Source organism: Aspergillus uvarum, assembly GCF_003184745.1.
Source record: "Aspergillus uvarum CBS 121591 unplaced genomic scaffold BO82scaffold_57, whole genome shotgun sequence".
Lineage (NCBI taxonomy): Eukaryota > Fungi > Ascomycota > Eurotiomycetes > Eurotiales > Aspergillaceae > Aspergillus > Aspergillus uvarum.
In genome coordinates, this window is record NW_020291354.1 from 161,704 (window position 1) to 182,914 (window position 21,211).

General features: G+C 52.2%; 6 protein-coding genes across 6 annotated transcripts; 4 read left to right on the top strand and 2 right to left on the bottom strand.

Annotated features, from left to right (window-relative positions):
- Nucleotides 1–150: 150 nt before the first annotated feature.
- On the bottom strand, nucleotides 151–543 carry BO82DRAFT_158089 (uncharacterized protein). Its single transcript, XM_025630225.1, has one exon. It carries the CDS (start codon nucleotides 457–459, stop codon nucleotides 232–234), a length of 228 nt encoding a protein of 75 aa, XP_025488534.1. The 5' UTR covers nucleotides 460–543; the 3' UTR covers nucleotides 151–231.
- Nucleotides 544–741: 198 nt separating this feature from the next.
- Nucleotides 742–4,838, top strand: BO82DRAFT_342893 (uncharacterized protein). The gene is made up of 2 exons (XM_025633600.1): nucleotides 742–1,388; nucleotides 1,478–4,838. Exons 1-2 carry the CDS (start codon nucleotides 1,174–1,176, stop codon nucleotides 4,638–4,640), a joined length of 3,378 nt encoding a protein of 1,125 aa, XP_025488535.1. The 5' UTR covers nucleotides 742–1,173; the 3' UTR covers nucleotides 4,641–4,838.
- Nucleotides 4,839–5,121: 283 nt separating this feature from the next.
- BO82DRAFT_385960 (palmitoyl-protein thioesterase family protein) lies at nucleotides 5,122–6,531 on the top strand. Its single transcript, XM_025638218.1, has 2 exons — nucleotides 5,122–5,793; nucleotides 5,899–6,531. Exons 1-2 carry the CDS (start codon nucleotides 5,200–5,202, stop codon nucleotides 6,337–6,339), a joined length of 1,035 nt encoding a protein of 344 aa, XP_025488536.1. The 5' UTR covers nucleotides 5,122–5,199; the 3' UTR covers nucleotides 6,340–6,531.
- Nucleotides 6,468–8,642, bottom strand: BO82DRAFT_158151 (uncharacterized protein). Its single transcript, XM_025630227.1, has 3 exons — nucleotides 7,992–8,642; nucleotides 6,832–7,929; nucleotides 6,468–6,614 (listed from the first exon to the last, which is right to left on the bottom strand). Exons 1-3 carry the CDS (start codon nucleotides 8,148–8,150, stop codon nucleotides 6,597–6,599), a joined length of 1,275 nt encoding a protein of 424 aa, XP_025488537.1. The 5' UTR covers nucleotides 8,151–8,642; the 3' UTR covers nucleotides 6,468–6,596.
- Nucleotides 8,643–11,778: 3,136 nt separating this feature from the next.
- Nucleotides 11,779–13,922, top strand: BO82DRAFT_158131 (putative C2H2 finger domain protein). The gene is made up of 4 exons (XM_025630226.1): nucleotides 11,779–11,800; nucleotides 11,852–12,849; nucleotides 12,900–13,169; nucleotides 13,222–13,922. Exons 2-4 carry the CDS (start codon nucleotides 11,990–11,992, stop codon nucleotides 13,850–13,852), a joined length of 1,761 nt encoding a protein of 586 aa, XP_025488538.1. The 5' UTR covers nucleotides 11,779–11,800; nucleotides 11,852–11,989; the 3' UTR covers nucleotides 13,853–13,922.
- Nucleotides 13,923–17,866: 3,944 nt separating this feature from the next.
- On the top strand, nucleotides 17,867–19,986 carry BO82DRAFT_367760 (uncharacterized protein; the record flags this gene model as incomplete). The annotated part of the gene is made up of 8 exons (XM_025637092.1): nucleotides 17,867–17,879; nucleotides 17,954–17,972; nucleotides 18,187–18,251; nucleotides 18,369–18,404; nucleotides 18,568–18,710; nucleotides 18,748–18,761; nucleotides 19,043–19,234; nucleotides 19,392–19,986. 8 exons carry the CDS (start codon nucleotides 17,867–17,869, stop codon nucleotides 19,984–19,986), a joined length of 1,077 nt encoding a protein of 358 aa, XP_025488539.1.
- Between the last annotated feature and the right edge of the window lie 1,225 nt (nucleotides 19,987–21,211).

The following is a 21,211-nucleotide window of genomic DNA, read 5'->3' on the forward strand; positions in this document are numbered from 1 at the left end:
CAGGGGTGCCGGGGTGTCATGTGTGACCGAGGTACAGTACAGTACAAATCGGTCGGTCGCACAGTCATAGGCGGTTTTCTGGCTGGCTCGTGGCCCTGATTGATTTTCTGGGTGCTATCTGTCAAGAAGAAAGTGGCCAGTCAGGAAACGTACTCCATATGTCGGCGACCAGACTTGAAAGTCTCAGAATTGGGACCATTGAGATCTGCTCCGGAAATGCCGTGCTCGGTTTCATGCGAGCCGATGTCGCTGGGCTGTTCTTTGCGTGAGAAGATAGGCCAGAAGGGGAACACTCGTAACGAGAAACTTCGCTGCACGTATGACACTATGTGAGGTTAGTTCACAGTCTCTATTTCCCGTCCTCGAACCAGAGGCTGGGGAACGGTGCCTGGGAAGCAGTCGATGACGTTGCCGTGGGGTTGGGTTGCAGGGGAAAAAAAGAGACGACAAGAACAGCATCACCAATCAATTGTTCGGGTCGATGCGATGACATGCGCATACATCTTAGCAGTGTTGTAATTAGTCAATCAATCAAATCTCTTGATTTCAATGATAACTCCTCAGACTAGGACGTATCTTGCTGTGAGATGGTCCATGCATGCATAATTTATGTACTGTACAGTACTCCGTACAGTCACGGCGGACGGGGCTGATTTTCCCGAACCTCTGGAGTGGATTCAACTCCTCCGCCGCCCGCCGCCCGCCGCGTCAACTAGTAATTTACTCTACCTTTGAACTTATCGCCGTCTTTCCCACTCCATCTGAGGGGTGGATTCTCTCGCTTCTGCCTCGCTTTTCTGCCAGCTCAACCACTCAGCTCTGGACCTTGTTTCGGCTGCTGCTCAGTCTCGCTCACTGTCTATTGTGTACTTCTAGCCTTTACTCATTTCGTTCGCGTTGCCCCGCTTGTAATCCCTTTCTTTTCTGATCTCTCTCACTCCGCCCTTCAAAGGTCCACGTTGACCGTTACCCGATCAAGGCTCTTACTAACGCAATCTCCGCTGAACCTCCTGGATGGTCGATTCATAGACAAGCACACCTTGGCTAGTCTGTCTAGTTCTCACTTCCTGGCGTGTATCGCCTGATACTGCGACGGAATTTGCGTAATCCCTTACCTTTCCTGGAATTCCTCATATACCGAGATTCGGGCACCCGTTGCCGCAGTTCACACCAATGGAGGGCGTGCGCCAGTCCTGCCGGCCGAAACACCAGGTCCTGGTGCTGAAATGCTATCCACAATACCAGAAAGGGGTGCAGGAGGTTAAGCCCAATCCCAGTGAACTGTCCTATTTGCTCTACTACGCCAGCACTCGCCGCAGCAAGCTGACCAAGGTTGGCGCTTTCCTGGAGAAACGAGCCGCTCGCGATGTCTGGCGTCGCAAGACAGGGTAAGTTCGAGCGACAATGAGTGACGATGTGCTTTGGTGGATGTCATTTCTCCTGCATCAATAGTGAAGAAGAGACTGATCTCGTGTAGCAATGTGCAGGTCACGCTCCAGATCCTTACGGCCCTCATCGAAAAAGTCCCCCGCGACCTCCCCATCTACGCCCGATCCGTCCTGACAATCCTGGAAACCGTGCTCCGCTCTCGCGACATCACAATCGTCGAGGACTCCATCCCTACCTTTGAAACCTTCTGCAGCCATCAGGATGTGGCAGCACTGACAGCGGAGCCTGAGTTCGCAACACAGTACCGCGAGGTGGTACGTACATATGCGAGCTTTGCGGAGGTCGAGCCGTCCTCTCAGGCTAACGCCCTTGCCCCGAGTCTACCCATGGCCCTGCGGTGGAGGAACGCGGGATTGCGCGCCATCAAGGGCGTGGTCGGCTCCGAGACGGGCCTGGCGGCCGATGGCGGCGACTCGCTGAGAATTACAATGCCGATCATACTCGAGAATCTGTGCAAAGGAGATAAGGATTTAGTGACCTCGCTCGAACATCTGCTTGAGCAGTCGGAAAAGGCAGACACCGAGCTCGCCCACAAACGGCGCGTCAGCACCGCGACCGTGCAGACAGTTGACACGGCCAACGGTGATCCGGTATTGGCATCGCAGTCCGCAGCCGACGCAGACAAGAAGGCCGAGTTGGATGTTCGGCTTCTTGCCCTTCGCTGCCTCGAGCGCATTGTCGTTAGTGGAAGCAGCCGCGGCCAGATTCGAGTCACTACTCAAATTGCGCTGGAGTTTATTCTTCGGAAGATCCCCACTAGCAACACGAGCTTCACACTGGACACCAGGGAGAACTGGGCTACCTCGCTGGTGGAAATTATAGCCAAGTGGTGTCCTGTTCAAGTCCGGTTCATTATCCCAGTGACTATGATGCAGATTTTGATGGACATGAAGCTTAGCGACGAGACTTTGGGCGAACCATTTGTTGTCATCTTCATGATTGACTGGCTGCTGAAATCCCCGGTCAACATGATTGGCTTGAGTGTTATCGATATCTTGCTGGGCCTCCTACAGCATTTGTCGTTCTTGCTATCTTCTTCCGGAGGGGAAAAGGTAGTGGAGCCGTCTGCCCAAAGGAGGGAGCAGCTCTCTCTCCTTGAGAGGTGCATTGGAGACCTCGCCACTCACATATATTATGGCGATCAGGTTGTTGACATGATCAGAGCCATCTTGACTCGCGTCAAACCTGTAATCTCTCCTGACCAGCCGCCAAACTCATCTCAGACCGATTCTCCCGGGGCGCGCTCTCAGGCGCCAAGTGTTTCGGGCGACAGCAACTTCGTTGCCTTTGCGTCTGCTTTTGCCAAGATCACAGCCCTTCGGGCCATTAAGAACATCCTGCTGGTGGCGAATTCCCGGAGAGCCGCGACCGCAGCTGGCGCCGAAACAAGAAACAAAGTGGGCATCCATGTCTGGGAGGGGACGCAATGGCTCTTACAGGAGTCCCAGGACGAGGTTCGTTATGCGTACGCAGACGCATTCCTGACCTGGCTCAAGCTGGAGACCAATCAGCAAGATCTGTTGGTCAACGACAAGTCCAGCAAGGCCCACAATCTGAGACGAGAGATGTCTGACATCGAGAAGAGCGGCAAACGGACCGCTTCTATGGGCGTGAATCAGAGGGAGAAGTCCATATTGGTGGCCCAGCACAACTTCCTCCGGCTGCTACATTTGGCCGTTTATGACATCGCGCTTGAGTCTTTTGCACGGGTCGCTGAGATGCGGCTGTTGCACCTTTTGCTGGCAAGCCTTCTCGATAACTTGGGAGTGAATGCCATTCGCTTCGGGCTTTCTATGGTATTGAAGCTCCAAGAAGATGTGGGCACTGTCGAGTCCCTGCAGTCAGTCACTGCAAGGGTGAACATTGGTAGTCTGGTGTATGGATATCTGTGGGCGGTGTCAGAGAAGTTCGACTTAGAATCCACCAAAGTGGGAAGAGATATACAGAACGAAGTCGTCAAGAGGCAGAAGCTTGGTCTCTGGCTTGATCACATTCGCCTACCCCCAGCAAGTCTGGAGACTATACTCCAAGGCACTAACGGTGCCAGTAACTACGCAGGGGATGTCAACCAGCTTACACCGTTCACCGAGGTGGAGGAGCTAGTTCGTTGTATCGAGGACTCGTACAACTTCTCTGTACAGAATGCCACCACCAGCCCTCCTTCCTCTCCAGGGCGTGCCCCGACTTTGCCAGTGCTGGGACAAGGGTCAGGTCTCCAGGACACCCCACAGAGACAGCTCCTACCTTCTACAGCTCGCGAGCAAATGCTATCGGCTTGGACTCGTGAATTGTGCCTGGCCGCTGCCGAGCGAGAGAAGGCAGAATTCATATCTATGAATGGATCGAGAGCAGGAACCCTGGCGATTCGCAATCATTTCAACGTGAATCCGACCGAGAGCAGCCCTCCCTCTACCACATCTCCCAAATCCGGCCAGCAAGTTGCAGCTGGTCTGCACAACTCTCGTCGGATGAGCATTTCGGAATCCGCTCGAGTTCGGGTGAACAGTTCTAGCCGGGAGTCTCCCGTGCATGTCAATGAACTGAGACGCGTACTTTCGATCAATGATCAAGAGAAACTCCGGCGCCTTAGCCCCCTTAGAGGCCGACTTGATGCCTCCAACCGCAGCGTTGTCTCATCGAGCAGTGAGAGCATGGTCAGCGGCTATTCTTTGTCAGAGTTCGACGCAGATGGCATCTCAATCCGCCATCAATCGCGCGACGGCCAGGACGGAGACACGGTGACTCCGAAAGCATCAACATCTTCTTTTGCGGGCTCGCAGATGTACTACATGGCTCACGAGGATATTCCTCCTGTCCCTCCGATCCCGCCCTCTTTGTCCGTCACGGGGAACCTCGCCAGCGAGTCGCAACGTTCATTGGCTTCCGATCGACCCTCGACTGCTCCGGGGCCGCGTGGACAAGCGGCTGTGAACGGGAAGGCCGTCGCGCCCGCCTTGCCTCACCATGGCAAATCCCTCAGCAAGCACAAGAGTCGATCGAGCACCGGTCTGTCGGCACAAGCTGCTGACGGGGACGCTCTTTCGAATTCTGACCCGCGCCGCGAGGTGACCAAACTTCTGGAGGGGTTTCTCTCGCCCGCTCATGCTGAATTGAGGCCGGGGGGTGCAAGGGCTCGTGGAGGTCTTGGTCGACGGGGCATCAGCGGAGGAATCGGACGTCCCCCGTATTAGTTTCTTCATGTCAATCTTTTTTTTTCTTAGTGTGTGTGTCTCATGATTGCGGGGCTTGAATATACCATCCTACCTGTTACTTTCATTGTTATATTTTCCTATGTTGTATTGGATGTATAGAGAGAGGTGTGCTTTACTGAGTACAAGAGCTAATTCCTGTGCGTTGGATAGAGAGAGACTTAATGTATAGGTGTGCGGAATTCCTCACCGGATCGCAGAGTAGGCTTCTGTCCAATCTGAGATACAGAGAGTAGTCGTATGAGTACATGCTGTAAGTCTTCTTTACAACGTACAGTGAGTGCAGTGCAGCAGGAGGTGGTGGTGACTCCACTTTCCCCAGATTCTCTCCTCAGGAACCGACTTAGCGCCGCGGGATCAGCTACCGCCTTACGTCAGAAGCCCGAACGAAGCGCGTCGCAACCTCGACCTGCAACCACCGCAATTTACGTTGCTTTACCATTACCCAGTTTCGCCCTCATCACCTCCAACCTGCTACTCCCTCCCCTCTCCTCTCCTCATCTGAAGAATCCCACCCTTCCTCCGAAGGGGACCGACGAAAATGCATCTCCTACAAGCCATTCTTTCGCTCCCACTCCTCCTCCCCCAAGCCCTCACCTCCCCCACCCCTCCCCACCACCCCAGGGCCACCCCCAAGACCCAAAAAGACCTCACCTCCCTCCCGCTAATAATCTGGCACGGCCTGGGCGACACCTACACGAACCCCTCCCTCACCAGCCTGTCGGACGTTGTCAACCAAATCCACGAAGGCACCTACACGCACCTCATCCATCTGGGGGATGACGCCGCCACCGACCGCCGCAACACCTTCCTGGGCAACTTAACCACGCAAATCGCCGAGGTCTGCGCCCAGCTCGCCGCCGACCCGATTTTGTCCACGGCCCCCGCCGTCAACGCCATCGGCTTCTCCCAGGGCGGCCAATTCCTGCGCGCCTACGTCGAGCGCTGCAACGCCCCGCCCGTCCGCACCCTCATCACCTTCGGCAGCCAGCATAACGGCATCACCAAGTTCCAAGCGTGTCGGTGGGGGGATCTGGTCTGTTTGGGTGCCGAGGCGCTGTTGCATGCTGGGCGGTGGAGCGGGGTTGTGCAGGGGGGGTTCGTGCCCGGGCAGTATTTTCGGCCGCAGGCGGGGGTGGAGGATTCTCGCTCTGGGGCTGGGGTGCAGGGGCTGGGGGCAGACGGGGTGGGGTATGAGGGGCTTGAGGGGGCAGGTGAGGCGCAACGTGGGGCTCAGCAGCAGCAACAATCGGAAATGGAGCTCTACCTCCAGCACAGCAATTTCTTGGCGGATGTGAATAATGAGCGTGACGTCAAGAACGAGACGTATAAGGAGAATTTGAGCTCGCTGGAGAAGTTTGTTATGCTGATGTTTGAGGAGGATGGAGTTGTTCATCCTAAGGAGTCGGCGTGGTTTGCGGAGGTGGATGCTGATGGCGTGGTTGTTGGGCTGAGGGATAGACAGATCTACAAGGAGGATTGGCTTGGGTTGCGGGAGTTGGATGAGAAGGGGGCCTTGGTGTTTCGGACCGTGCCTGGGAGACATATGGAAATTGGGAAGGAGGTGTTTGAGAAGGTGGTTCGGGAGTTTTTGGGGCCCGTTGAGGTCGAGGTCGAGACCGGTCTTGATGCTGATGGGAGCGAGAGACGGCCGGGGTTGGTTGTGCAGGGTGCGTACTAGATTTGCGATGCTCCGAGCTTAAGCTGTAAATTTATACATATTGATGTTTAAAGAATGCTTCGGTATTGCTCTTGGATGATATTTATGATCAGGGTGTACCACACTACCTCCAGTTTTACTGACTACGGACTGCTATTGATGCAATGACCTGATGGTCTTCGTCATCCGTCAGAGAACGAGGCCAGAGGTATGGGCTGGTTGTCTGTGTCGAGTGGACGGGCCAGTCGCTCTCCAGGGCAAGGTAGACTGTCGGTAGTCTACGGTAGGTTTGGGCTCTGGTCTGGGATTAGTGAATCTGAATTGGCCCGGGCTTAGAGCGGCTTCCGATGTTGGAGATCTCTGTGGCGTGCCCACGCTGGGTGGATTGTAGGACGATAGCCCTTGAGCCATTTCCATTAAACCCCATGCTGGAGCTTGTGTTGGTCGGCGATGAGATTCCCAATCGAGCGGCACGGTTTGCCCATATACCTTGAGCGATGAATCATGCCTTACATTCTTGTAGCTTGTGGTAGGTCTTGTTCGTGATCTGAGTCTCGTCGTGTCAGTTTTGTGTCTTTCTTTCTCCAGTCGCAGACGTGGTTCGGGAAGCCAGGCATATTCATGGAGAGGCGGCACAGTAGCTGACACATGCTCCATTGTCCGCCCATCTGAGTCAATTGACAGCGGTGACCAGGTTCTGGTGTTCAATTGGTTCTTGTTGGACTGATGACTCCAGGGCAGTGTCAATCTACCCTCTCGTTCAGCGTCAATCTGATCATCGATGGTGAACCGTCGCCGAACCAGTAATTCCTGATCAGGGCTCGTATTTCTACCCTGGTATGGTCTCAAGTCCTTCTGTCCAAGTAGGTCTTGCTCGAGTACACTCTTCGATCTAACACGTGCGGCTCCCTGCGGTTGCAAGCTAGGGCTAATAGGTCTACTCGAGTATGGCCGCAGACTTTGAGAATCCTCAAGTGGTCCCAGGTATCTATCCAGTCCACTATTCGATAGGACGCTTTCTGAATTCGGAGCATACGAGTCATAGTCGAGGACAGAGGACGTTGGATGTGCAACCACCGACGGCTTGCTACTTTTGAGCAAAAGCGAGCTGTCTTGAAAGACATCACTGCCATCGAAACTCTGAGGTGAATGCGCCCGCACGCATTGATTGGTGGGGACTGGTCGGTCGCTGTCCAGCAGCATTGACTGAGAAGACGTAATGACTGGTTGATCCGGTCCAGAGTCCGTACTTCTTCTCACCACCCGCTTGCCGTTGATCCTCAGACTCATCTGTGAGAAGTCCACCGCCTCCATGGGAGAACCCTTGCGCTTGCTATGCCATACAACATGAGCTGAGCGCGAGCCAGAAGTGGTCAGTCTCGTCCGATCACTCTCCGTTATCTTTCTCCGCTTCCCAAACCTTGCCAGCGACTCTGGAGTGGGGAATGCAATCTGGATTGGCCGTGCTGCGGCAACGGCGGCCCAATCGGGTTTTTTCAGGAGGTCGCGTCGGAGGCGGTCCAGACGCTGGCGGGGCTGTGAGTCTTCCTTATCGTTGGAGGATTTGTGGTGACTCTCGGCGATGGAGGCTGGAGAGACTTCCCTGCTACGCTTGTGCAATCTCATTATTAGTTGTCCTGCATGACCTCGTGCCGATGGTGGGATATACTCACCTGGCCCGGCGACCGCCGAGGACAGTCCGCAGGTAGGTCAAGAAGCGCAATTCCCGTAGCTTTGAGGTCTCTATTTGTCCTCTGCTTCTTGAACCTCTGCTTTCTGCTCTTTGCGTGAATAGCAGAATGACGTCGGAGACGCCCTCCGGTCCAGTTCATGGTCGATGGAGTCCTTGCCGGGTCAGCTAATGGATCAGCATTAACAAGGTGCAGTGATGTCAATCAGCCACGGTCTCGATGCTAGAGGTGGTGTCGAGCCACCGCCGTCATGTGATGCCTGAAGAGGCAGGTTGTGCAGAGCTCCTCGCAGTGTAACGAGTCAACTCTGTGGCCACTATGCACTGCGCTGCAAGGCAAGGCCGACACACAGCGTCAATACATATTTCTGAAGTGCTATGCAAGAGATCGCTACGTCTTCAGATAATGCTGTGCTTCAGCTGCGTCTGTGGGGAGATCGAGCCAACGAACATGCGCGGTGTCTACGCCATTGAGCATCTGGGTATATTGTATCGTACCACGGACGGGGACAGTTCAATTGAACCTCTTGGACGGAGGGAAGGGCTTGCTCCGATTAAAGCCTGATCAAATAGACCGTGCCCTACTCCGGAGTCATTCAAGTGTAAGCCCGAGTGACAGCAGCACCAAGAGTTGAACCCCGTGTCGCGAGCATCTCAGTGTCCAGCAGCTAAAATGTACCGTTACCCCAAGAGGAATGGTCTTTCGATTACCTACCTAGTGTTGCCGCCGTAGTCGCAACAAGATCCAACCGGCTCGGCCCGGCCAACGAACCATAGAAGCTGGAAAGCCACTGAGTGTATGACTAACCCGTGACCACTTCCCCACGATCCAGTGCAAACCTCGCAAATTCACGTGATACTCGCTTGGTTCTTAAGCCGCTTCCCACACGCCAAAATTCTTTTCCTTTCCTCTCAAACAACAGACAACCCTCGCGTTGTTTCAGCAGCCAACCTGCGCCTGTCGCGCTGTCGGCGCTGTCGTGCTGTCTGCATCCGACATGACAAGATGATGGACCTCCTGTCTTTATGTTGACAGGTCCACGAAACTGTCAAGTCGAATGCTGAAACAGGCTTTCTGTCCTTCGCCGTTTTTCCTGTCGCCTAAATCGGCAACCATGCTCACAGATCAGCTCGAGGTAAGCAGACCATTTGTTTCTTTTTTCCTCCTCTTGCCCCTCCACTCGCATGGATGTTCGCTGGAGGGCCCTCGCGCCCTTGATGATGAACAACCTACCAATAAGCATAGTTCACCTGAGGTCTCGGACCGCTGAACGAAAACCGTATACCATCTTTCAATTTTATCTGATACACATCCATGCCTGCCTTGTTGCATTGTCATTTCACGCCATTCTATTTGCTGGCCATCGCTGACATTGCCTGTTCTCAGACACAGTTCCTAAGCGCTCCGTAAATAGGGATCCATGACCCGGAGTCCTCGGTATTCGTAATCAGCGGACTCCAGAAACAGGTTCTTTTCTTGAATTTCTAATTCCATTCTAAGACACAAGCAATTATAATATGAAAATCATTTCACTAGATCCCGTCTAGTTCCCACTTGCCCGAAACTATCCGTAATTAGATGATGACATTGCTGCCCAACCTCCCGGCGCATCTGGAGACCGTGGTGCCAGATGCGACGATTTCTGCCTCCTATTCTCCTCGAAACCAGATCCTCGAGATCCATGCAGGTCCCTACTCATGCCGATGAAACGTAACACCTCATCGTTGGAGCTGTAGGTACTTTTTGGGAAGGTGGGGGGGTGGACGGAGAGAAGGGGTGAAGGGGGAGAAGTTGTCCGTGAGTCCGAGAGTCTGTTGACAGCGTTGTTTGCTTGCATGCGATGCAGGAGGAGAGTTCAGAACCCTGTTCCCCGAGAGGAGGGGTCTTGACGTGTTGTTGTCTCAACCAGCCGATGGCAGGCCGAGAGTTGGTGACTTTCACGAGGGCAGGCGGGGGCTGAATCTGAGGGCTTTTGATGGCTCCTGACCGGCTCCTGATTGCTCCTGGTTGCTTCTGATTGATGGTCAGGGGCGCTGCGTTAGTTTGTTAGTTCTGCACGCGACGGTCATTGCCTGCCATTGCATCATGCTCAGTCTACGGGGCGAGGTGCCAATCACGCCCATTGTGCCGCCTCACCGCTCCTTGGAAGGAATTGCCCGGGTGGTGCCGGTGCCAAATGATACATCCACTATCCCTTCATCCGCATCCACTTCCATCCAACCTTCGGCCACTCCCATCCACTCTCATCCATCCTCATCCATCCTCATCCACTTTCATCCATCGCGTTTCTCCCGCCCGGCCACGTCAAGCCGCTTCTCCACTGATTCATTGGTAGATAGTGCGCGAACAACACCACCTGGCGCTGCACCATAATCACCGCCATGTCTTGCAGGGTCAAATCATCGTCCGTCGCGCTCCCACTCTGGGAAGAATGAGGCAGTCCGCCTGCTGCATGAGCATGCAAAGCCCGGCACACGCTTGGACGGCAATTTCTCCTTTTCCCACCCCTCTCACACACACACACACACGACCCCCGCCCTGTCTCCTGAGCGAAAAAAAAAAGATGCGATCCCATCGCTTCTTAAAGGCCCTCAATGCCCCTCCAGATGGAATCCTTCTCGACCTTTCCTATTTATCTCACACCAGACTCGAAGAAGAAACCCAACAGATTCCCACTCTAGATACCCAAACATCAGCGATACCCAATTCTTCTTCCACTTCTACTCTCAAGATACCACCCCACTTCATCACTCTTGTGCTCGATTTGTCACAGTCAAATCAGCTAGCTTACTCTCTTCCACATCTTACTCGATCCCAGGCCTCTTTTCTCTTGTCAGACAAGTTCCAGTCCGTGGATCTTGAAGGAAAAAAACACAGAATCACTTCCTTGGCCCTGATACCAGCCTGATCTCTATCTTTCTGGAACCCAGTCCATATCCTGGATAGGACCTGCTTGCTTTGTTTGCTTTCTTTGCTCCTCTCCGAGGCTTTTGTCTGAGCACGACGAATAACAGGTAGATCCCTCGTTCTTTGTTTCTTGTTTGCTTCTTTCTCCCCATGCGCTTGTTGCCTCTCGACCCGTTCTGGATCTCCGTCGCCTACTTTCGCCCCGTCGCACATCGCCCACTGGACTCCCTGGACTTTTAAACCCATCTGGCCTTTCTCGTCGCAAGACGAACTTCATCCACTTGCCGTGGCTTGAATAAACATGCGTCACACAGCGGCCGCTGTGTGACTGGACACTCTTGAGTGTTGTTTAATGTGGCACACTCTTCTCGACACTTCTGGACCACTTTTCTGCTTCTGCCTGGAACCCTTGGATCTCTTCACACTAAGCCTGTGTGGAAGTTGGATGCTGCCCTTGGATTTGACCGTCTTGGAATTTTTTTGATGCTTCATGAACCCGTACCAGAATTGGATTCCACCTTCTCCTGGATTGAATTGCCGCGACCTGGATTCACAATGTATAGCATGGCCTAAGGACTGACGCTTTGACCTGGATTGACAATAAGACAACAAATATTGGACCGTATCACCATTACCCTCGATTTCAATTCGTGCCGTACCGTTTGTTACTACCCTTGTAGTAACTGGACTCAAATGGATCATCGACCTTTGCACTCATGGCCCCATCGTTTATCACCTTTCGATCACTTCACTCGGGCCAATCATTCTTGGATATCGCGACTAAAACCTCGTCTTTGACCATCGGCCTTTTTCCAAAGACCCGACCTTCAACCGCTAGATGGACCCATCTGTACCTGGATCTCAATCTTTCTCTCATCCACCTGGTTGGTAGACCTTCACCTGACATATGAGTCTTCAATCTAACATTATCACAGGCCCTGGTTCATTATGGAATCCCAATGCACGATTGAATTTTTGCTTCTGTTGCTTCTCGTATCCGGCTAAGTTGGTGTACTGACTGAAAGTTGCTTTTTAGTGCTTGCCCCAACCTTCCAGCCAGTCTGGAACATACAATGACCCCTCAGATCAAGTCTGAACCACAAAATATGTCTTTGTCCCAGTCATCTTTGCACCACATGGACCACATTTCCCAGTCAAGGCAATCACAAATGATCCCAGGACTCTCCAACATGGCCTCCAGAGGAATCCAGGATGATGAACTTTCGAGCCAGGACAATTTCTCTTTGTGTTCAAGTACCCACCACAGCCATGGAACTCCCAGTGACTTCAAGGGTTGGGCTCTGAGCGACGTGGATGCACTTGACAACGGTGCCATGTCCAAGCCCGAATCTCCCGCAGTCCAGATGTTGTCGTATTCATTCTCCCAACAGCTTCTGCCAACCACTGTTGGCCCCAATGATGTAATGTATCATCACGCCGGGTCCGATTTCTCAAGCATCCAGGATATGTCGGAACAAAATGACATGGACTTCACCCATGCACAAGAGTTCAACCACTATTCGTCCCTGGTTGACTTCTCTGCTTTTGAAAATGATGTTTGTGGATCAAATGGTGCCCAGTCCTGCTCAGCCGACGATGCTCTTTCCGTCGGCCAAAGCTCTCACACCGATGACAGCCACCTGGCTGCCAACGACGCATGGAACTCCATTGTTGCAGACTCCCGGAACTACCAAGGATCTCCCATGGACCAATATACCACTATGTTCCAGCCCATCCCCGTTTCTCCCCCTCTCACTGAAGCAAGCAATGATGTTTCTGTTGCCTCTTGCCACACTGGATACCCCACTTTCATGACCCACGAAGATGCCATGCTCAAGGATATCACTGCCACGCCCGTTGGAAGCCATGGAATCAACCTCGGAGATCCTCTGTTCCCCCTCACGCCTCCTCTGAGTGAACAGGACCCCAACCGGTTTGTCTCCTCCGAGCCCACATATTGACGGGTGTACTGACATGCAACAGAACCATCCGACCAACCAAGAGTGCCCGTAGACCCACTATTCAGACCTCACCGTCTCAGCCCCAGGTGAAGCAGGATCCAGACTTCTTTCCCCCGTTGCCCGTCAAGGACACTCTTCGACAGAAATCCAAGGAAAGCGCCGAGCTACGCAACCCGCGGGATCACCCTTACTACTCCCTGCCTACCTTCAGTGATGGAAAGTACTACTGCCCGTATGCCAAGTCCGACAAGCCTTGCAACCACCCTCCCACTACTCAGAAGTGTGCCTACCAGTGAGTATCGCCGTCCTTGTTGGTGGCAGGAACGATATTGACCCCGAATTAGCAAATACCTTGACTCCCACCTCAAGCCCTACCGCTGCAAGATGCCTGCCTGCATGGATGCCCAGCTGCAGTTCTCGTCCAATGCCTGCCTGTTCCGCCACGAGCGCGAGGCCCACGGATTCCACGGCCACGGTGACAACCCTCACCTGTGTCTCTTTGACGGATGCGACCGCTCCGTTCCGGGTTATGGATTCCCCCGCAGATGGAACCTCTTTGACCACATGAGACGGGTTCACGACTACAACACTTCCGAGAGACACAGCTCCCCAGATGCCTCTCCTACCACTGGACCCAGCAACAAGAAGAAGGAAACTGGACGTAAGCGTCGGGTGACAGGCGTCACCGCCGCCCCAACCATGAAGCGCACTCGCTCCACCCAGTCTCAGACCAACCCCCTGAAGGCTGCTCAGCAAACCTCTGCTCACCACAACCAGCGCCTTCAGAATGCGGAAAGGAACTACTACAACTGCCGCTCCAGGTTGCTTGAGGAGATCAGCAACATCACGCCTCAGGACTCTGCTATGCACGAGAAGGTCAATGCCAGCCTTCAGGAACTGATCACTTTGGGATTGAACTTCCGCAGCATTGAAGCCAGCCAAGCTGCTGCCCAGTTCAACGGACTTGCCGCATAAAGGTTCAATGAAACCTGAATCTTGTCGGTTTTCTAAATGCGTCTTTCCAGCATCACTGCTCCAAGCAGTGATGGTTTCTGCCATGTGATTAACTTGAGATCACTTTCTTCTCTTCTGTGTGCACAATCCTCTGGTGCTTTCATGTAAAACAAAACCTTGTTTTACCCGTTATTTTTTTTTCTCTTTGGTGTACTTCACGGTGCTGGGTGGTTTCTTTCTCTTTCGATTTGCATATTTCCATTTCGGGCTTTCTTTTCTTGTCGAGGAAGAACAGGACAACGGACAAGGATTGGGCAAAACAAAAACGGGCCAACAGGAAGATGATATCAACATTCGGGGTTTTTCTTTTCTGGTTGTGTATATGGAATGGATGGGACATGGGATTTTTACCTAGAAAGGGTGGATATGGGGCACATTTTCTTCGTTTCTTGCATATTGTTTTTCATTTTTTTCGTTTTCATGTACAGGTGTCAGGACGGCATGAACAGGACGCCTTGATCATGTATCAGCATTTCTGGTGGTGATGGATTTCTTGTCCATAATTGGTTGTTTTTGAGGGACTTGTGAGGGGGTTTGCTGTTTTCTTAATGATTGATGACTTTGATACCTTGGGAACCCTCGATTGTTTTTGTTGATTATTGATTAGCCAACTATGGATTGAAAAAGTACAATTTATTCGATATCTTGATTTTCTCCTGGTTGTAGACATGGTCCCCTGTACTGTTCCTGGCTTGCTTTATTGCTCAGGAGTAAATCCCATCGCGTCTTCTCCCCTATGAGGTAATTTCATCTCCCAGGAACCAGACCCTCTTCCGGATGTAGTCATAGATGAACTGGAATTAGCAAACTAGAGCAGTGCAGAGTCGCAGACCCTCAGCTAATCTCCGATCGTCCCGAGACGGCGAGGCGCCGCCCTCTTGTGTAGTCTAGTGTCTCCTTCAGTACAACTAGTCTGTAGTTCCGCCGATAGTTTCTGCGTTAGTGCCTCTTGCGGCCTGGCTCTTGAGGGTTTGACGAAATCAAATGTGAAGGGCGGGTCCCTTTTTTTTTTTTTTTTTTTTTTTAATTTAATTTACGGTTCTTGGCGTTGGCTTTAGGGGGAGGGGGGAAGGGTATCTGCCAAGCCGAAGGGAACGAAGGGAAGGAAGCAGGGGCTTGAAGCCTTAGCTGCTAGCTTCAGGGTCCTCTGGTCTGTCATTTGTTGGATGCTGGGCTGGAAGTGGAAGTGGAAGTGGAAGTGGAAGTGTAGGCACTAGGCACCCCCTGTTCAGGGTCCGGTTGGTTGTTTGGTACTTACCCTACCGGGTAGGTAGACTCTGTAAGTATCCATGTATGAGTGAGTGACTTGAGAGAGTTACTCGGGACGATGGGTAGAGGCTAGAGACAGCGTTTAGGGTCTATGTGGAGTACTCTGAGCAGGATAGGTCATGGAAGTGATTTTGTAGAATCGTCATCATATTCACAATGCACCTTTAGAAAGAAAATGAACGCAGGGAGAAAGGTGGAGGGAGCAAAGCAGGCGATGCTGCTGCTGCTTGCTGCTGCTGATGACATGCTGCGGATGATGAAAGGGTTGGCTGCTTGCTTGCTTGCTTGCTTGCTCCGTAAAAGGGGCAGGGCCCGCCGCCCTTTTTCTTTGGGGATGGTGAACCCCTATTATTGATTTCTTGGAGGGGGATATTGGATTTCGATTGCCTCATGAGTTAGTAGTTTTGATTAGACTATCCCCGGGAGCAGATATTTTGTTTCTTGGTGAATAAGGAAAGAATTTTCGAGGGATTGAGATGGGAAGTTTTCGTTGTTAATTGTTAAACAGACGACTAGTGGAGGGTAGGGTGATAATGTGCTGGCGGTATCAGACAGACGCCAGAGAGATGGGGGATAAACGCCACCAAACACCTAAATCGCCCTCTGGCAGCTGTCTGTACCGAAGGAGCCGACCATCCGGCTGGCGTGGAATGCACACGGGGTTCCTTCTTTCTAGAAGGAGTGCTGCTGCATTGCAATCTAGCTGATACACTACTTTAAAACTGCATGTTATCGATAGCGATAAGTGACTGATTAGCGATGGATGCATGTCCTCCCGCAGGAAAGGTATGCACTGTGCTGTACTGTACGGTACTTGATGAGCCCACATGATTGATTTGGCCACGAAGGTATAGCCTCCCCCTGTCTCAGATCTGGTGTTGCTGACAGTGCCTCCTGAGTATTCTCACAATGGTTTATAGTGAAGGGTTAGACTACAGGCAGTAAGCTCCGCTGGGCGCGGGCGCGGGCGCCGACGGTGGGGGATAGTCGGAGACTCGGGAGGGGGGCTTGTCTTGGATCCTTTTGCGCTTGGCTTGGCTGTGTTGATTCGCTATTGAATTTTAGGGGTTGTTGGTGGTTTTTTTTGAGATCATAGGGAAGGTCAATGTTTGTCTCGATAGGGACGGGTGGTGGTTTCTTCTCGGGGTCTATTCCAGTTCAGGTGTTGGGGTTGTAGTAGTATAACAAGAAGACTTCTATCCATCCGGACAGTGTCAAGTCTCTTGGAAGGAAAGTCAAAACAGCCGAATCGATACGGTCAATGCTTGCTGCATGTCATGCTGCCAGCACTCAGCAGATGTCTCGCACAGGCCGGCCCAACGCATCAAGTCCGCCCGACCGCTTCTTATGAAGTTCCGGCTAGGTAGACTCGATGCCTCATGGACTGTGCGTGACGGACTGACGGCCTGCACGCGCGCGCGTCTTTGCGCTCCAGATGATCGACGACGGTGGGGTCCGGCGGATGCAGCCTGAAGTGCGAGTACTACGCACTTGTACTGTACGTTGATGCGTTGCGACGACGCTGATTGTACGGATCACCATCGTGTTGACGTGGTAGCAGCACTCCCGTGAGGAAATAGATTCTATGGCTGTGCTTACGTTGACGCCATCCGGTGGTCCACAGATCCAAATATAGCACCGGCCGACGAAGACGTCTGCGGCCAACTGCCAGTGCCTTTTGGTGAGCCTGGCTCCGGTCTAGTGGCGAAAATCTACTCAAACGTGTGCTGTTCCATGTATCGGACATGAGAGCTACCGTAGGCTTGTCGGCTACGATGTCCATCAACTGATGATTCCCGCCACAGAGTTTCTAGTCTAGAGCTGCCATGAATATCTGCGATGATGTACTGTACGCGACAGCAACGGTCGTGGCTGCGTTCCAGACGTCCGGGAAGGAACGCTCTCCATCAACCATATCCATGGAACATTGGTGTGCCACATTAGGGCTTCTCGTCGGCGTCAACCAATTATACAACCATCCAAGATCTCAGATCTTGCCACCACAAACGGAGACGACAACCGTGATTGACAATATGACATGCTAATCGGTAACGCGTCATTCGTCCATTGACCCATACTTCTCTCCGGACGTCGGAGCAAGATACGGTAGGATTGATCGAAGTGCTTGATCGAAGTGCTTGACTCTGTGTACGGTGGAGACTTGACCAGATTGATAATGTGGAGCGGCGGCGGCTATTTGTTGGGGGGTTTTTTTTTCTTTCGGTTTGTCTTGCCTTCGTGAATTGCACGATGGGCTTTCGGTCCGTTGTCCGGTGGTATATGCTTCTGCCTAAATCCGATGCAACCGAGGAAGAACGCGGAAAAAAAAAAGATTCAAGCTCATGTCTGAGCTTCTACATGGGACATTTCCGGGTCTTCGATAAATGCCCGGGCCATTGGGCATGGTCATTGTGTTTCGATTGAGTACGTAGATTTGTTGGTGAGAACAACCGGTGAGGGAGCCGAAGTTTGGATACGAAGAGACCGTGAATGAGGGTGTGGATTGTTGAGAACTTTTTTTTTTTTTTACTTTGTTTTTCTCCTTGTATAGAACATAGGATTCTGCCCCGTGGAACAATGGAGGGAGCTCATTGAGCCGCACATCAGTTGGCCAACAGTATGATCATGTCAATAATAAGCTGCCGTGATCGGCGAACCGCAGGTTGACGGGGAGTCAGTTTTAAAGTTGAAAGTTGGCTGAGCAAAATGATTCAATATAGTGAGTGGTGACACACCCAAGGTCCCTTCAAGCACGCCATTTGGGTGCCCGTACCATACATGACTCCCGAATAGTGCAGCAGACTGCAGTGAGGTGTGTACGGAGAAAGAAGAGAGAAAAAAAAAAAAAAAACAACCGACCAATGCTAGTGCAATGCATTGCACATGCCCCCCTCCCCGCCCCGGCGGGCCCTGCCCCTGCGGCCGATGAGATCATTGCGCTTTAACCGATTTGACACTAGCGAGTCAAATCATGTTTCACCTTGCATCCCAGCGGGCAATGTGGCTGGCTCTGCACTACTCACTAGTCCCGGGGCCCGCCTCAGTTTTGACTCGGATGATTTCCTTCGGTTGAGCGCAGCAGCATCGCCAGGTTGGTCACATTGGGACGAAAGAAGTATGAGTGTGATGGGGACGAGGGGTAAGGAAGAGTGCTGTGATGGTAATGGGGTACACAGTACTAGTTCAGGGTAGTTAGCGTAGTGGACAGTTAGTCCGAGTATGCCATGGGATTATGTACAGTACAGTAAGTTTTGCTCTGTTTGTCTTCCTCCACTTTGATGTCACACCCACCTCCAATTCCACCACTTCCACCACTTCCACACATCCATGATCTCTCCTGAGATCTGTTCATCACCCGAGTGCGTGTCGACAAGAGGATCAAACAATGCTGTCTATGCATGTTTCAGCCAGAGTAGCTAACCATAGAACCGTGTTTGACATGGCGACCAATTGCCGCGTCATTGAGCCAGTCCAGGCGGTTGGCTCACCCCAATCGGCTTGCTTCCTACCCACGGCAAACGGCGCAGTCAGGCGGCTAGAATGCCTAGTAGTATGTACTGTACGTACATATACTGTACATGTACTAGACAGATCTTGATAGGTGATCTGATTGATAATTCTCCTCATTCAGTCCGCTTCTGAAGCATCTCCCATCGAGTCTTCTCGCCTGCCCACCCAGGCCCATCACTGGCAACTCGCAACTCGCGTAGTTGGTACCGATCAATTACACCGAATTACCACTGGCAGTTCTCTGCGAATAACTGGATCCATCTCCATCCGCCTTGGGCCAGTGAAGCCGTGAATCCTCCGGATGCCCCCACTTTTCTCCTTTTAGTCTCTTTCTCGTCCTTTCTTCGCTGCCGTAAACTGCTATAATTATAGTCCCCCGACACCGAGTACAGACGAACCATCTGACTCGTTTGAGAGTTGGTCTCATCCTCTCGTTCTCGTTGCTACCCCTACTACCTGCTCTGTCCACTTTGTCAATCGACCACCAACCCCCCTGCTGCTGCTCCTCCTCCTCCTCCTCCTCCCCCAGTCTATCGTCTCACCTATTGTCTCTAGTCTACTATCGTTCTTCAGCCTCCTCGTCATATCCGTGTTACAACTTTCTTTTCTTCCTTCCCCTAACAATCAATATCTTCCTTTCGTTTCTTTTCTTTCTCTTCACCCACCCACCCATACATCATACCTAACACAAACATCCATACACACACACTGCCGGAAATAGAAAGATGTTGACCTCCGCCTCCACCGACTCATCTCGTTCCTCTTACTCCGGAAGCCCCGTCTCCCAACAATCTCCGCATCACCATGTCTGGTTTCCGCCCGCCCCTCGTCGTCGACCGGAACACTACAAGATCCCCCGCTACTATTCCACCCCCGTGAGGGAAGATGTCCCCGAGTCGACCCCGCTGCAGATGTACGGCCTGGAGCAGCGCGCCCCGTCAATCTGCGAGAAGCCCAAGCTTCTGCGTCGCTTCTCCCACGCCCTCGACGACATTGTGGAAGACATGTCCCTGCAGAGCACCAGCGAGAAGGTCCTCAGCCGACGACGCCAATCCTTCTTTGGGATTGACGAGGAGGCGGTGATGTCCAGCACCTCCATCGCCAGCCCGACAATGGACTACTACGCCGTTCCGGCCCATCCGCAGCCCCCGAAGTCTCGCCCCATGTCGATTCTCTCGACTGAAGCCTGGACCCCGCCGGTCCGCCGACTCAGCCGTCGACTGAGCATCAGCTTCTCGCGCAAGAAGAAGTTCAGACCGGGGCAGGTTGGTAGCATCTCCCAGCCGAATCTGATCGGAGCTTCGACGCAGATCTGAAATTGCATCCTGTACTGCGCGGCCATCACACCACCATATAATTCGCGTCAGATGACCACCTCAATCCGAATACATCCTCTTTCCACGTGACGCCTGTTCATACCACCACCTCAATTCTAAATCGACCCAGAACACGCACAGACGCAAACACCTACACACACACATACGAAACTCGAAAAACGCATATTCTCATTGGAGTTCAGCGAGCCAGAGGCGGCCGTTAGTCGATCGTTCTACCATTCTACCGTCTGAACCTTTCCATTTCTATACCATAATATCTGGTTTAAAAGTCATTCCTTTTTTATTTTTCGATTCCCCCTTTTTTCTGATCTGATTTATTTCAATTCTCTCCTTTAATCTTGGGGTTCTTGTCATCTGCATTAGCTCGGTGTTTGGTGTTGATCATTTCTCGGTCCGTTTTTTTCTGGTCTGTGGAATTTTTTTTCTATTATCCTTTTCTTGACCACCTATCACATGAGTGCTTGCCATTTTTCAACGCTCAGGGACAAACACACACCAAAAAACCAGACAACGCATGCATGTCTATTTATACACTTGTTTGCTTTGAGTTGTACGATTACGCTTTTTTTTATTGCCTGCGGAGTGGGCAACCGGCAATATCCACCATCTAGTCTTTTCATGTACATACATCAGATTTGGCCATAAACTACCACCGACCCTTACATCTTAGATAGCTTTGCATTATTCGTTGTGTGTATTGACATACCCCTTCCCGCTGTGCTCCTTGAGTCGGGTTTGTCCGCACGGCCCGATCCTGTTTCTGGGGTTGTGCGATTTATTATATAGATTTGATAAGTTCGTTCACATATTTCACATTGCATCGGCTTGGGGTGGGCGTTGGGGTATTGCTCCTTCAATAAGATAGCATTGTTTTTTTTTAGGAGGAGGGCAGGATTCATGGTTCACCCTCCAACCCATTTGAACTAAGCGGTCTAACGCACCCGATCACCGGCCTGGAGTTCGCGTATATGCACTCCACCACCGCATCCTCTATACAGTGAATCCAAGCAAGCAAATATAGCTAGGCCCAGAACGACTTCACACAGGATGGGACATTCCAAATCCCCAACCCACCCAAGTCTGTCCGGGTACACGTGTGTACTTTACATGTACTTTACATGGACATGGACATGGACAGTACAGCAAGCACAGCATCGACCCGTCCATTCACTGGCCCTGCTGGCCCTGCTGGCGACAGTCCGGT

Excerpts from the sequence above, each read along its gene's own strand:
- BO82DRAFT_158131 (XM_025630226.1), top strand. The coding sequence starts at position 11,990 with ATGACCCCTCAGATCAAGTCTGAACCACAAAATATGTCTTTGTCCCAG. Across the intron at positions 12,850-12,899 it reads AGTGAACAGGACCCCAACCG|AACCATCCGACCAACCAAGA; the intron begins GTTTGTCTCCTC and ends GACATGCAACAG. Across the intron at positions 13,170-13,221 it reads ACTCAGAAGTGTGCCTACCA|CAAATACCTTGACTCCCACC; the intron begins GTGAGTATCGCC and ends ACCCCGAATTAG.
- BO82DRAFT_385960 (XM_025638218.1), top strand. The coding sequence starts at position 5,200 with ATGCATCTCCTACAAGCCATTCTTTCGCTCCCACTCCTCCTCCCCCAA. Across the intron at positions 5,794-5,898 it reads ATTTTCGGCCGCAGGCGGGG|CAGCAACAATCGGAAATGGA; the intron begins GTGGAGGATTCT and ends GGGGCTCAGCAG.
- BO82DRAFT_342893 (XM_025633600.1), top strand. The coding sequence starts at position 1,174 with ATGGAGGGCGTGCGCCAGTCCTGCCGGCCGAAACACCAGGTCCTGGTG. Across the intron at positions 1,389-1,477 it reads GTCTGGCGTCGCAAGACAGG|CAATGTGCAGGTCACGCTCC; the intron begins GTAAGTTCGAGC and ends GATCTCGTGTAG.
- BO82DRAFT_158151 (XM_025630227.1), bottom strand. The coding sequence starts at position 8,150 with ATGAACTGGACCGGAGGGCGTCTCCGACGTCATTCTGCTATTCACGCA. Across the intron at positions 7,930-7,991 it reads CTCGGCGGTCGCCGGGCCAG|CGTAGCAGGGAAGTCTCTCC; the intron begins GTGAGTATATCC and ends AGATTGCACAAG.
- BO82DRAFT_158089 (XM_025630225.1), bottom strand. The coding sequence starts at position 459 with ATGCTGTTCTTGTCGTCTCTTTTTTTCCCCTGCAACCCAACCCCACGG.